This window comes from Neoarius graeffei, chromosome 5, assembly GCF_027579695.1.
Source record: "Neoarius graeffei isolate fNeoGra1 chromosome 5, fNeoGra1.pri, whole genome shotgun sequence".
Classification (NCBI taxonomy): domain Eukaryota; kingdom Metazoa; phylum Chordata; class Actinopteri; order Siluriformes; family Ariidae; genus Neoarius; species Neoarius graeffei.
This window is the reverse complement of record NC_083573.1, coordinates 114263473-114276771: the sequence shown is the minus strand read 5'-3', so window position 1 is coordinate 114276771 and position 13299 is coordinate 114263473. Positions and strand designations below refer to the sequence as shown.

General features: G+C 44.6%; 1 protein-coding gene across 4 annotated transcripts in view; it reads left to right on the top strand.

The window, feature by feature from the left end:
- The window catches only part of slc6a16b (solute carrier family 6 member 16b), a 56691-nt gene that overhangs the window by 30265 nt on the left and 13127 nt on the right, over positions 1–13299 (top strand). For all 4 annotated transcript variants that reach the window (XM_060922795.1, XM_060922796.1, XM_060922798.1 and 1 more), the window contains 5 exons: positions 1568–1809; positions 1972–2158; positions 8969–9170; positions 9275–9434; positions 9558–9720. In XM_060922795.1, coding sequence (XP_060778778.1) covers positions 1568–1809; positions 1972–2158; positions 8969–9170; positions 9275–9434; positions 9558–9720 — 954 coding nt within the window. The remainder of the gene's footprint in view (positions 1–1567; positions 1810–1971; positions 2159–8968; positions 9171–9274; positions 9435–9557; positions 9721–13299) is intronic.

Here is a 13299-nt window from a genome sequence, read left to right as displayed (position 1 = left end):
GCTCTGTGCATTCCGTAGATCAAGAGCTAACGTTAGGAGGCTACTGGAGGTGGTGCGGTGCGGTGGTTGTGAAGAGTGAGAGATGCGCAGGTAGCTTACGCGGGCGCTAGAAAGCGTTGATAATTATGGGAAGATGTCTGTTTAACAAGTGGTTGGGGGATGACAAATACCCTCAAAATAAGGAGAGGAATCATTTGCGATTAAAAAGCGCTGGATCGCACAAATGTGTTTAAAGCCGGTACCGCAGCGCTGGGGACACGGCGGACTGGGAAACTAGCTTTTCACCAACACGAGGCGCACGCGTGTGTTAGAGGTCAAGCGCTCCGGAGTGAAATGCAGGGGGGTTCGCGCATGCGCACAAGAGTCAGGTGGAAAATGGGGCTTATTGATGATGATGATAATGATTAGCATTTTTTTTTTTACATAATTTAACATTTGTTTATTGTACCAAGTTTAATATAATATATAAACAACCTTTATTTCAAAACTCAATTAAAAAGAACTCCAGAAAATACAATAATTCTAAATATAGTACAATATAAATAATTTGTACAAAGTTTTTTTTAGTTTTATTACTTATCGTCTACAACAGTGTTTTTAATATAATAAGAATAATATTAACAACCACTAATAATAATTAGTAGTAATAGTAATTATTATTGATTATTAATCATTACTACTTATGAATTAGTGATTAAGTACTAGGGATTATTAAATGTTATACAATTAAGTTTATAAACGTTTTAAACCATCACTAAATTGGAAAACATTCATATATATATATATATATATATGTGTGTGTGTGTGGGGAAAGTTGGCAGACATTTCAGAGTTTTTTTTTTTTTTTTTTTTTTTTTAAATGTCCCATTCTCATCCCTGTTCATGACAACTGCAGTCCTAAAGTTATCAAGTTGACTGTAGTCCTCAGATGTAAATGCATTACTGTAAGTGTCCAGAGCGTCTTCCAAGTGCTTTTACAAAAACAAAACGGAAAGCAGAGTATTTAACCAGCGTTATAAATATGGCTAGAAACAAACGTGACCGTGGTGACGCTTCGCAAAGCTTTTGTGAAAACAGCTTCTGCATCTGTGCATGCTGATTTGCGCTCAAATAAGCAGCAGGTCCCCCCCAGTAATGACTGACTGGGTCCTGTGAGCGCGCGCAACGTGCTCCGTGAGCGTGCGTGGCCGCTTGAGCTGCGCCAGACTCAAGCGTGCGAAGGTGTGACAGTCAAGTGTTCACCTACTGTGTGACTACACCTTTTAGTTCGCGTGTAGCTCACTATCAAAATGCCTCATTTTCAGTGGTAATCCATCGCAAAGCATCACGAGCTGTAGTGACCGTAGCTTAATGAGGTGGATGTGATGTCGGATGCAACCCAGCAGCGATGCCCTACTGCGAGTAAAAAAAAAAAAAATAGCTTCAACTTGGGGGGGGAATTGCGGCCCACTAGATGGCGCTTCACAGCCCACTAATGGACTGCGGCCCAGTGGTTGAGAAACACTGCCATAAGGAACTTTCTGTTTACACATTTTTCTTCATAAATTCTCTCTCTCTCTTTTTTCAGTTGGAGATATGGGGTAATGTACAGGTGTGGCGTCAGGCGTTCACTCAGGTGTTCTTTGCCCTGGGTTTGGGTTTTGGCTCCATCATAGCGTACTCCTCCTACAACCAGCGCAATAACAACTGTCACCGTGATGCCATCACCGTCTCCATCATCAACTTCCTCACCTCCGTCCTCGCCTCGCTTGTCGTCTTCTCTGTTCTGGGGTTCAGGGCCAAGACCTTCGCAAAGACCTGCATTTCTGAGTATGTGCGCGCGCGCACACACACACACACACACACACACTACGCTCCCCCACCCCACCCCCCACCCAGAATGAGGCAGAGTAAATGAATGTGAAAGGGCGTGGCAGGGCGAGCAGGTTTGATCATAATCTGTATATTAATATGTATGTGTGTGTGGGGCAGGAATCTGAAGCTGTTATCTGAAGTGCTCTCGTCCTCCGTTACTCCACCCGATCTTCTCATTAACATAACGGATGTGGATTCTGTTTCCGTGGAGATGTATAAAAACTGGTATGACGTGCAGGGTTCTCAGCTGAACCTCTCCGGCTACAAGATCAGTAACTGCAGCGTGGAGAACACCATGAAACAAGTATGTATTGATTTATATCCATTTATACACAATATGTACAGTAACACTCAGGACCTCGTCAGTGGAGTTGATTTCCTGCAGCCTGGAGGAGGTTGTGAACACGGTACCTGTAGATTATAGATGTGCGGTATATCCACTGGCTGGCCAATAAAGTCGCTGTGTGGATTTAAAGAAGCAAATACAAGAGCCTTTGATTGAATAATTACTGCAGTGATTAACGTTTCAGCTGTAGCAGTTATTTTAATCCGAACGGATGCAGTGAGGAGCTTCTTGTTTCTTTAACGACAGTGTCAGAAGGCGTATCTCGCGGTCATGGAAAAGATCTTGCTGTGTTTCAGAAGGTCAGATTATTGGCCTGCGTCATGCAAAGGAAACACTGACTGTCTAGTTCACGCTGGAAGGATTTTCCAGCTGCAGACGGTTTTTTGAGCTCGCTAAGAAAACTCTGGGTCGGAGGAGGATCGTCAGAGGCTCACAGAGCACTCAATTGTGATGTTTGAACTCTTCAAAGATGCTCGGTGAGGAGTCTCTGATGTGTTGCAGATGCTTGGAAATGATCTAGCAGGCTGATGTTGGATCATGAAATAAATTTTGTTTTCTCTTTAATGGGGAAGCCATGGCCTGAAGGCGAGAGGAGCAGTTTTAGGACCAAGAGGTTGCCGGTTTGATTCCTTGGACCAGCAGGAATGGCTGAAGTGCCCTTGAGCAAAACGCCGAACCCCTCGGCTGCTCTGGGTGTGTTGTACATCACTCTGGGGAAGAGCGTCTGGCGCAGTAAATGCCTGTAGTTTCATAAAGGTGCAGCAGGCACAAACTTGGAGAGAAGTTTTATTGAAGCTTCAGGTTCATACCCGGGTGTTTGTCCTGTCTGAGCGCGAGTACACCGCTCATTCTCCCTTCTTCAGGATTCTCACAACAAACACTCCGTTCTCATAACACATTTATGCCGAGGTCCCTCACCCCAAGGTCATAACAAAGAATAAGATGTTACTGTGGGCCTCCGAGTCTCTCTCTCTCTCTCTCACACACACACATCCTCCTTCACAAGAACCCCTCCTGCCTTTAGCCTGCTCCATGCTGGAGGTTTTATTTATTATCTCGGGGCGTAAGCATGTTTTCTAGCTGTGTTTGTAACGCAGACCTGTTGGTTTGGAACACTGTAATGCCAAGCGGTGAATGGCACAGGGCAAATCCAGAAAAAAAACATCTTAACCATCCTTCACTAAATATCTGGACCTGTGGTGTAAAACGTATTGTGACTGGAAAGGAGTGTGTTGGCGAGCTGCAGCTAATGAGGGTGTAATGTGAAGAGAAAACAAGGAGAGGAGTTTTACAGGGCTTTCCACAAGCGCCGGCTGCCGGCCATACAGCCGACTACACAACTGAGTCCAGCCGGCTACTTTAATGACTATTGTTTTTGTAGCCCACAGGCTCTAATAGGGCTGTGCGATGTATCGAATATACTCGATATATCGCCGAAAATTCTGTGTGAGATGCATATAATTATTATATCGTAACTATTGAGTATTTTATGGTCATCTGCTGACACTTCTGGTGGTTTTCTCCCTGTCCCTCAGGCAGTAACGTGAGAGGCTGCCTAAGGGTAAAAAAAACAATAACGTCACACACTCGCCAACCAATCCCGGGTGACATCTCGGTGCTGAAAGGAACTTGCGGGAAGATTTCCTAGTTTCGGTTGTGCTGCCAGATTGTGCGGTTTTAAGTGCGTTTTGGCGGGTTTTGAACATATTTTGGGCTGGAAAACATCAGCAGTATCTGGCAACACTGCCGGCGGGAAGATTTTCTAGTTCCGGTTTCCAGCGCTGACTCAGTTCGTGCAATCGCTGGTGCTGCATAGGCTACCGTGTAAGCTCTGTCAATTTCAGCGACAAATTAAAAATGGAAGCGGACGAATTGGTTCCTAAAAGAACTAGTAAGGGGTCAGTCATCTGGCATTTTTTGGATATCGCGAGGAGGACGTGGAACAGCAAATGCCAGTTTGTAAAGTGTGCAAAAAAACCTGTCATCACGAAAGGCAGCAGCACTACAAATGTGTTCCATAAACTGACCCGGTACAGTATGAAGAGTCTCTTAAACTCCGAACTACTTGCCCACGAGCTAAACCCCCACAAGCTAAACAAATGACCATAGCGGGCTCGTTCTCCAAAGCCCCCCATATGAGAAACCGAGTCGGAGATGGAGAGCTATAACGGATGCAATCACTAACGTCATTGCCGAAGACATGATCCCAGTTAGTATAGTGGAAAAACCAGGCTTCCAACAATTACTAAACACACTTGATCCCAAACATGAGTTGCCTGGTCGCAGACATTTTACAGAGAAGGCAATACCGGAATTCTACACATCTGAGAGGCAGAGCCAGAAAACATTCAGTTCAAAAGTGTGCAAAGAGGAAAATGATGTTTTGCAGATCTCTCTCTCTATTGTGAATGTTCCAGTGGTTCTCAGTAGTCGGGTTAAGAGCTTGGAGATCTATTTTTTAAATAATTTAATGAAAGAGCACTTTTCTTATTTAGGCTAAATGTCTCTCTCAGTGTTGAGGTGCACTTTATTGGTTTGAGCTCTGAGCAGCTCTGTATTGTGTTGCCCCTTTGTTGCAATTTTCAAGATTGTTTTTGCAGTTTGTGCCTCATCTTTGTTGAATAAAAAGTCTTATTTCAACTCAATTGTGATTAATCACCAACATGAAAATGTAAAATGTGTTGTTGAAAACCACCTGTAAAGTTAACCAAGAATGTTATTTAATCTGCAGGGATTGTAGTGAAAACAGTAAAGAGTAAAAGTTAGATTTCATGGGGTCCTTTAGAGGAGATTTAAATAGATCGAGATGTATATTGTATTTCGTGAAATGGAGAAAATGTATCGGGATATTCATTTTTTTCCCATATCGCACAGGCCTAGGCTCTAAATATTAATTTTGAATTTTAATAAAATGAAATGTTTATCTAACGGACTGACAATAATGTCAAACTGAACCGCACTCATTTAAGTTGCGATTCGCGCTGTTTGTACCGATAATAACCACAAATTCCCCGCCGACTTCGTGGATCAGGGGAGAGTAACTCATCCGCGGCCCCGACATGCGGTGTGTGCGCGCACTCGGCGGAGGCAGTAGTGTGTCGGGGCCGTCGGAGGGAACAGAAGCAGAGATGACACTTATTTTGTCTCCGGTAAACCAGTCTTCTCTCGTTCAATTACATGCTGGCATCAAAAGACACCGTTGGTTGTAAATGAACCCAAACTGAGTGGTTGGAGTGTATTTTCATACACAAATGGAGAAATGTTGGCTGAGTGTGTAATTGTGTAGCCCCACTGCAGACCGTTGTCGTTGTTAATTCATAGCATGCTCAGCTGCGTGAATGTGTCATGCACCGAAAATAAGAGATTTACAAGCCAGGAACGCCTCATGATGCAATGCGCAAGAAAAGAAAGAAAATTTACTACCATTTTACTTTGTGTTTGAGTAAAGTGAATAAATAAATGGTCTGTGGAAAATACAATTAATCCTGGGAACTGTGTGCACAGGAGTTTTTGTGTTTACTCCCCGGGCTGGCTACTTATTCGTCATGGCTGGCTAGCATGAGCCTTAGTGGAAAGCCCTGGTTTTATACAGTATTAATAAGCATGGCTATAACGAGCATCGCGGTAACACGCAGGTCTGTGGTTACCAACTCGAGAGGTGTGTGTGTGTGTGTGTTATTACAGGAGTGAATTAACAGGTGTGATTGGAGTGATGTGGTCGCTTTACCGGTCTGTCGTGGTGAAGGAGCTGAGCCAAAAGGCGAAGCTCTTGATTTACCAGTCGATCTACGTTCCGACTCTCACCTGTGGTTATGAGCTTTGGGTAGTGACCAAAAGAACAAGATCGCGGATAGAAGCGGCCGAAATGAGTTTCCTTCGCAGGGTGGCAAGCACAATCACTCGGGAGGAGCTCGGAGTAGAGCCGCTGCTCCTCCATATCGAGAGGAATCCGCTGAGGTGGCTCGGGCATCTCTTTCGGATGCCTCCTGGACGCCTCCCAGCGGAGGTGTTCCGGGAGGCCCTGGGGAAGACCCAGAACATGCTGGAGGGACTATGTCTCTCGGTTGGCCTGGGAACACCTCGGTGTTCTTCCCGAGGAGCTGGCCGAGGTGTCTGGGGAGAGGGAAGTTTGGGCTTCCATGCTCAGCCTGCTGCCTCCGCGACCCGGCCCCGGATAAGCGGAAGGAAATGAGATGAGAATTAACAGGTGAAATTATGCACAGAGGGAAATGGATTAGAAATGATGTAATGATTAAAATAGTCCAAACCTACCATTTATGTACGAATGTGCTTATTGTGTAAAAGTGTGTTTATTTTGCGAGAATATTCATAATATTCCTGTTTCAGGGCCTTGATGAATATGTATCTATATGGAAAACTGCATCGCTTTTAATGTTGATAGGTAGTCATGAGGGGTGTTCACACGGCAACTTTTACTCCGGTGTAGCACCGGGGCTGCCCCGGTAGAGCGTTCACACGGTACAAAGTTATACCGGTGTAGCCCCTGAAAGCTGCTTAAACCGGTGCAAATCTAACCCTGCTCGGGAGGTGGTTTAAGAAATTTACTCCGGAGTAAATGCTAGTTTGCGGGGCAGCACCGATATAAAATGGGCCGTCTGAACGCTACAGGGGTAGACTCGCTACGCGTGAGGAGAGTTGATTACATACGGGCATTGCATAATTTTGCATCCTGGTATTTTGCGCTTCCAAAATGGCGAATATCAACAACAACAGAACTGCGTGTCTTCCAGTGTTGCCAGATTGTCAGTTTTAAGTGCATTTTGGTGGATTTGAACATATTTTGGGATGGAAAAAGTCAGCAATATCTGGCAACACTGGTGTCTTCATCCACGTTGTTTTCCCGGCACTTGATGATGCCATGACAACCGGGAAAAGGAAGTACATTTTCACGCATGCGCATATTTCATTTCCGCATTATTACTATCGGAAATGATAGTAATAATGATAGGAAATGATGATAATAATAAAAGGAAATGATATCAAAACTTTATTACTATCAAAGGAAATGATAGTAATAAAGTTTTTGCTACTATAACACGGTCGCAGAAACTGCCGTGTGACCGCAAGTGGGGCTGCACCGGTGCTAACACGCTTCTCTCTAGTAAGCAGGGTTGTGACGTGTGAACGCTCCACAAAATTTACACCGGTGTAAGATATATCGCAACAAAATACATCGGTGCAGCATCGATGCAAATATGTGCCGTGTGAACAGGGCTATGGTTTTTGAACACAAACACGTATGAGGGTTTGGTTTTGTCGCACCAACATGGCAACCCTGCGTTGCACTAAACTCCTGAGCTAGTCCTTTACCGGTCCGTTGTGGTGTAGGAGCTGACCTGAGCTGCTTTCTGCCCTGTACGTTATACACGGTGTTGGAGTTTCTTGCATTTATTCAGTTTTTAAACCAGTCTGTTAGATTTATGACACTGTAAAATCTGATGCAAGTACTGCCATGCTGGGTGGTGTGATGGAGAAAGGTCATGTGGTCTGAGTCCAGGTTGACCCTGTTCCTGAGTGATGGGCATGTCAGGGTCAGAAGGGAAGCTCATGAAGCTCTGCCCCATCATGAATAATGCCCACTGTTCAAGCCTCTGGAGACGGTCTGATCATCTGGGGTTGATTCGATTGGTCAGGTCGAGACTCTGCAATGTTATGGGGCAATAAAATGAACGTGACTGAAACTTCTCATCCTGGTTTACCTTTTATGTGCCTTCAGTGTTCTCACAGTGCATATAAACATAACGATGTACTGTTAGGCTTTTGTGAGACTCTGAAACGTACTTGGTAATGAAATTAACGCTGAGTCCCATTGTGTTTGATGCCCCTCGCAGTAACCTCTTCCACAATAGAAAGATCATAGTAACTGCCCACAAGATGTAAACGTGACTCCGTCTACCTGTCTAAACTTTCTCCCCTGGCATTGGCAGCATGTCTACCACGAGCGACGAACCTGAAATGTTTTTTTTTGGGGGGGCAGTCATTTTCGTTGTTATTGGCATCAGTTATCGCGCTCTCTTCCCAGAGTCGTGTGAAGAAACCTGCAGCTAAATTGCTCAACTTTTAACTGTGCTTGTAGTTTAAGAGCTTTGTGATTTTCTCTCGCTGTGGTTCATACAGGAAGTATGATCTGTAAGAAAAAGCTTCTGATTGGCTGCACTGGTCCTTCACGTTTGCAGAACACAGAAGCCTTTTTATAGATCATGCAGAGCAACACAAAGATGAGTTTATTTTATTGGTTACTCGTTAAATTACATCAGAATGAATGCTGACTCTAGTGAGGGTGAAATCTCGGCTGTATTTTAATTCCAGACATGAAGGGTTTTCCTCAGAAATATGGCATCGCTATTATTGATGGGTGTTGCTCTCCTTTTATTTATTTTTTTTAAATAAATGTCTACCAGGAGTTGACTAGGTCATCTCACTAAAAGCATGTTTTAAAGGTCATAAGGTCAGAGTTTGAGAGAAATCTTTCAAAACATTAAAGTGTAGGTCCTCTTCTCTATTATGCCAGACTCTCAAATTCGACTGGTTTAGTTTACATGTTGTATTTCCCCATTTATCTCAACATCGTGGCTGATGTAATGGAAGGTGTGTGTGTGTGTGTGTGTGTGTGTGCGTGCTTTAATAGTTTCCTTGATTGTAGAATCTTTTAGAAAACTGTGTAATGAGTGCGGTTCTGGACTCGTCTGTTAGTACTGCTGCTTAATAACACCCCTCTGTCTGTCCCTATCTGTCTTGCTCTCTCAGGGAGTGGAGGGGACGGGTCTGGCGTTTATAGCCTTCACGGAAGCGATGACGCTGTTTCCTGCAAGTCCGTTTTGGTCAGCACTGTTCTTCCTCATGCTCCTCAACCTGGGACTGTCCACCATGTTCGGTACCATGGAGGGGATCCTCACTCCCCTGTCTGATACTTTCTCCCTACTGAGGAATCACAAACTCCTCTTCACAGGTACACACACACACACACACACACCTGAGACGCACTGTAACACGGTCTCAGTGTTTTATTATGTTTAACTCTCACTCCGTATCGCTCTCTCTCTCTCTCCGCAGTGTGTAGCTGCGTGTTGGCGTGTGTGATCGGGCTGTTGTTCACTCAGCGCTGTGGGAATTACTTTGTGCTGATGTTTGATGATTACTCTGCCACACTGCCGCTCATCATTGTCGTTGTTTTCCAGACCATCAGCGTTGCCTGGGTGTATGGGGCAGACAGGTAATGCACACCTGGGTTTGTCTAATCTTATAGTGATGGTGCTGCATTTTTGACCACAAACAGTTATTCAGTTGGAGGGTTTTTGTGTGTGTGTGTGTGTGCGCGCGTGCGTGTGTGAGACAGGTTCCTGCAGGATATCAGACAGATGCTGGGCCGCCCGGTGTGCGTGTTTTATAAGTATCTGTGGAAGTATGTATGTCTGTTAGCAATGCTGGCTCTGCTAACAGCCAGTCTATTGAACATGTGTCTCAACCGACCACGGTACACAGCCTGGAACAGAGAGACGGTACACACACACACACACACACACACACACACGTGCTGTAGTGCTCCTGTTAGACTAGCTGCATTAGGGAGTAACTAAATACTGACTCAGTTCTCTAGAAACTGGCTCTTGCCTGATCAGCTGGTGAAGGCCATCAAACACCATTAAACCGTAACACCATTAAAAAGCATTATAGTCCAGTTATTTGCATTTTGCAGGATACTAACAAAAGGCTTGACTAAACAGATATGTTGCATTCTGGATTAACTGGAGCTTGTTTATGCACTTATTGGAACATCCAGACAGTGAGGCATTACAGTAATCCAACCTGGAGGGAACGAAAGCATGAACTAGTTTTTCTGCGTCACGTAGTGACTTTTTTTTTTTTTTTCAGTATTGCTGAGATGAAAGAAATACTCTGGCGAGGGAAACAGCGATGAGGACGTGATGGGTAGATATGGTGTAAGAGAGAGAAATGTGGGAGGGCAAATGGTGGTTGATTTTTCAAAGAGGGTGAATTTGGCAATAGTCAACACATACTTCGAGAAGAAAGAGCAGCACAGGGTGACGTTTAAGAGTGGAGGAAGATCTACACAGGTGGACTACATACTCTGCAGAAGGGGTAACCTGAAGGAGACTGGAGACTGTAAAGTGATGGCAGGGGAGAGTGTAGCTAGACAACATCGAGTGGTCGTGTGCAGGATGAGCTTGAAAGTGAAAAAGAGGAAGCGTGGAATAGTGGAGCAGAAGATTAAGTGGTGGAAACTAAAAGAGGTTGAACATCAGAAGGAGTTTAGGGAAGAAATGAGACGAGCATTGAGTGGTCATGGAAGTCTGCCAGAAGATTGGAATATTACTGCTGTACTAGTAAGAGAGGCAGCAAGGAAGGTGCTAGGGTGGTCTTCGGGAAGTAGGAAGGAAGACATCAGGGCTCGAAATTCGCGGTGGTCCAGTCGCCCGAGGCGACTTAATTTGTCATTTGGCGAGCAATTCCTGTCACTAGGCAGCCCGGCTGGCTAGTTGAAAATTAAAAAAAAAAAGATGTATGAAGCGAAGATTTAGACACACCAGCAACTAAAGCCGCCACATATTAAGCGCGTGCCGTGTCTGTGTTAATCGATGTGTTTATCGGCAGGACGGTCAGGCTGTCGGTTTCTTCACTACGGCGCATGCTTATAAGACATCCCAAGTCTCCCGGAAGTTCCGGGAGTCTCCCGCATATCGATAGCGGCTCCCTGATGCCCGCAAACTGGAGAATATCTCCCGGAATCTAGAGCAAGTGAGCAAGAGCGTGCACGCGAAACATTAATGTCTGCGTCGCGCATATGACGGAGTGCGCGAGAGAGCGACTGCGTGTGTGCCTGTTAGACAATAATAAATAATTAGATGTATTTTTCGGTGCGCGCTGTGTGCAGGCACTATGACTCAAAATAATAGTACCGGCAAGAAATAAGTTACTTTCACCCCTGATCAAAATACTCCAGTTCTTGAAATAAATGCCCATTAGTCATGAACAATGGTAACTACTCTCTTTTTGTGTTATTTTTGACAGAAGTAAAATTCATACGTGAACAAATTTTGGCGAGTTGATTTTCTGTTTGGCGAGTTACTTTGGAAGGTAACTAGTCCGGCTGGCTGGTGGAAAAAATATACGAATTTCGAGGCCTGAGACAGGGTGGTGGAACAAAGAAGTGCAGGAAATTATAAAAGAGAAGAGGCTAGCAAAGAATTGGGACGATCAGAGAGACGAGGAAAGCAGGTGGTTATCCAGAGAGACGAGACAGAAGGCAAAAAGAGCTGTGGCGAAAGCAGATGCATACCAGGAGTCGTATGAAAGACTGGAGACCAAAGAAGGAGAGAAAGACCTGTACAGACTAGCTAGGCAGAGAAACAGGGAAGCGAGGGATGTACAGCAGGTAAGAGTGATGAAAGATGGAAATGTGCTGACAGTGTATTAAGAAGGTGGAAAGAGTACTTTGAGGATTTATTAAATGAGGAGAATCCAAGAGAGAAAAGGTCAGATTCATTGGAGACAGCAAATCAGGAAGCAGAGTTGGTTAGTAAGGATGAGGTGAGGGCAGCCATGAAAAGAATGAAGACTGGGAAAGCAGTCGGACCAGATGGTATCCCGATTGAGGCTTGGAGATGTTTGGGTGAGATGGCTGTGGAGTTCCTAACGAGATTGTTTTATAAGATCCTAGAGAATGAGAAAATCCCAAATGAATGGAGGAAGAGTGTGCTAGTCCCAATATACAAGAATAAGGGAGATGTACAGAGCTGCAGTAATTACAGAGGAATAAAATTGATGAGCCACACCATGAAACTATGGGGAAGGGTATTGGAGGCGAGATTGAGAAGAGAGGTAGCAATCTGTGAACAGCAGTACGGGTTTATGCCAAGGAAGAGCACGTCGGATGCAATTTTTGCTTGAAGAATGTTAATGGAGAAGTACAGGGAAGGCCAGAGAAAGCTACATTGTGTGTTTGTAGACCTGGAGAAGGCATACGATAGAGTGCCGAGAGATGAGTTATGGTATTGTATGAGAAAGTGTGGAGTGAATGAGAAGTATATTAGAGTGGTGCAAGACATGTACGAGAACAGTGAAACAGCAGTGAGGTGTGCAGTTGGAACGACTGAATGGTTGAAGGTGAAGGTGGGACTCCATCAAGGATCTGCTTTGAGTCCTTTCTTATGTGCCATAGTGATGGATAGCTTGATGGATGAAGTGAGGCAAGAGTCACCATGGAGCATGATGTTTGCAGATGATATTGTGATATGTGGTGAAAGTAGAAAGGAGGTTGAGTTGGGTTTGGAGAGATGGAGGGATGCACTGGAACGAAGAGGAATGAAGGTGAGCAGTAGCAAAACAGAATACATGTGCATCACAGGTGGCTTCTCCAGTGAGGAGAGGGAGGAAGATCCTCCTTAAAAATTCTAAGAATAAAAAGTTGAAATTGTCTTGACCAATTTAATGAATTGCTGTCCTTGAATATTACTATTTTACTGCCAAATACGACATGTACATTATATTCGTTTCTCTGGGTGAAATTACATTAGCACCCCCTATCGCTCGCTATTAGAAATTACTGCACGGAGGATCTTCCTCCCTTCGGCTCCCATTCACTCCGATTCAAACAGTCTCCGGCACTGGCGGCTCGTGGTTAACATAGACTTCAATGAGAGAGAGGAGGAAAATCCTCCTCTAAGAGGGTGGGACTAGCTAAGAGATCTGACAAGTGCTACAAAATATCAACCAATAGGCTGCAGCCCTCGTTGCGCAATGAACCAATAAGTAGAGGCCTTAGCTGCCTGGGGGGAGGGGTTATCTTATCAAACTTAACTTCTAGATCCGGTGACTCGGGCACTTCGGCAGTCAGAGTGAGAACGGCGAGGTGGAAGTGGATTGACTATGTTATAGATATTCTACGAATAAAGTAATGGAAACAGAGGACGTGGTGAATGTTTTGCTTGCAAAACCCTTCCATGGGCTGAGCTACAAACATGGCCGCCAGGTTTGCTTCATTAAATACGGAAGATTTTGAGAGAATTTTGAAAGAGAAAGATGTGTTGAACACCTGAAAGTAATGTGTACAGCAGCTA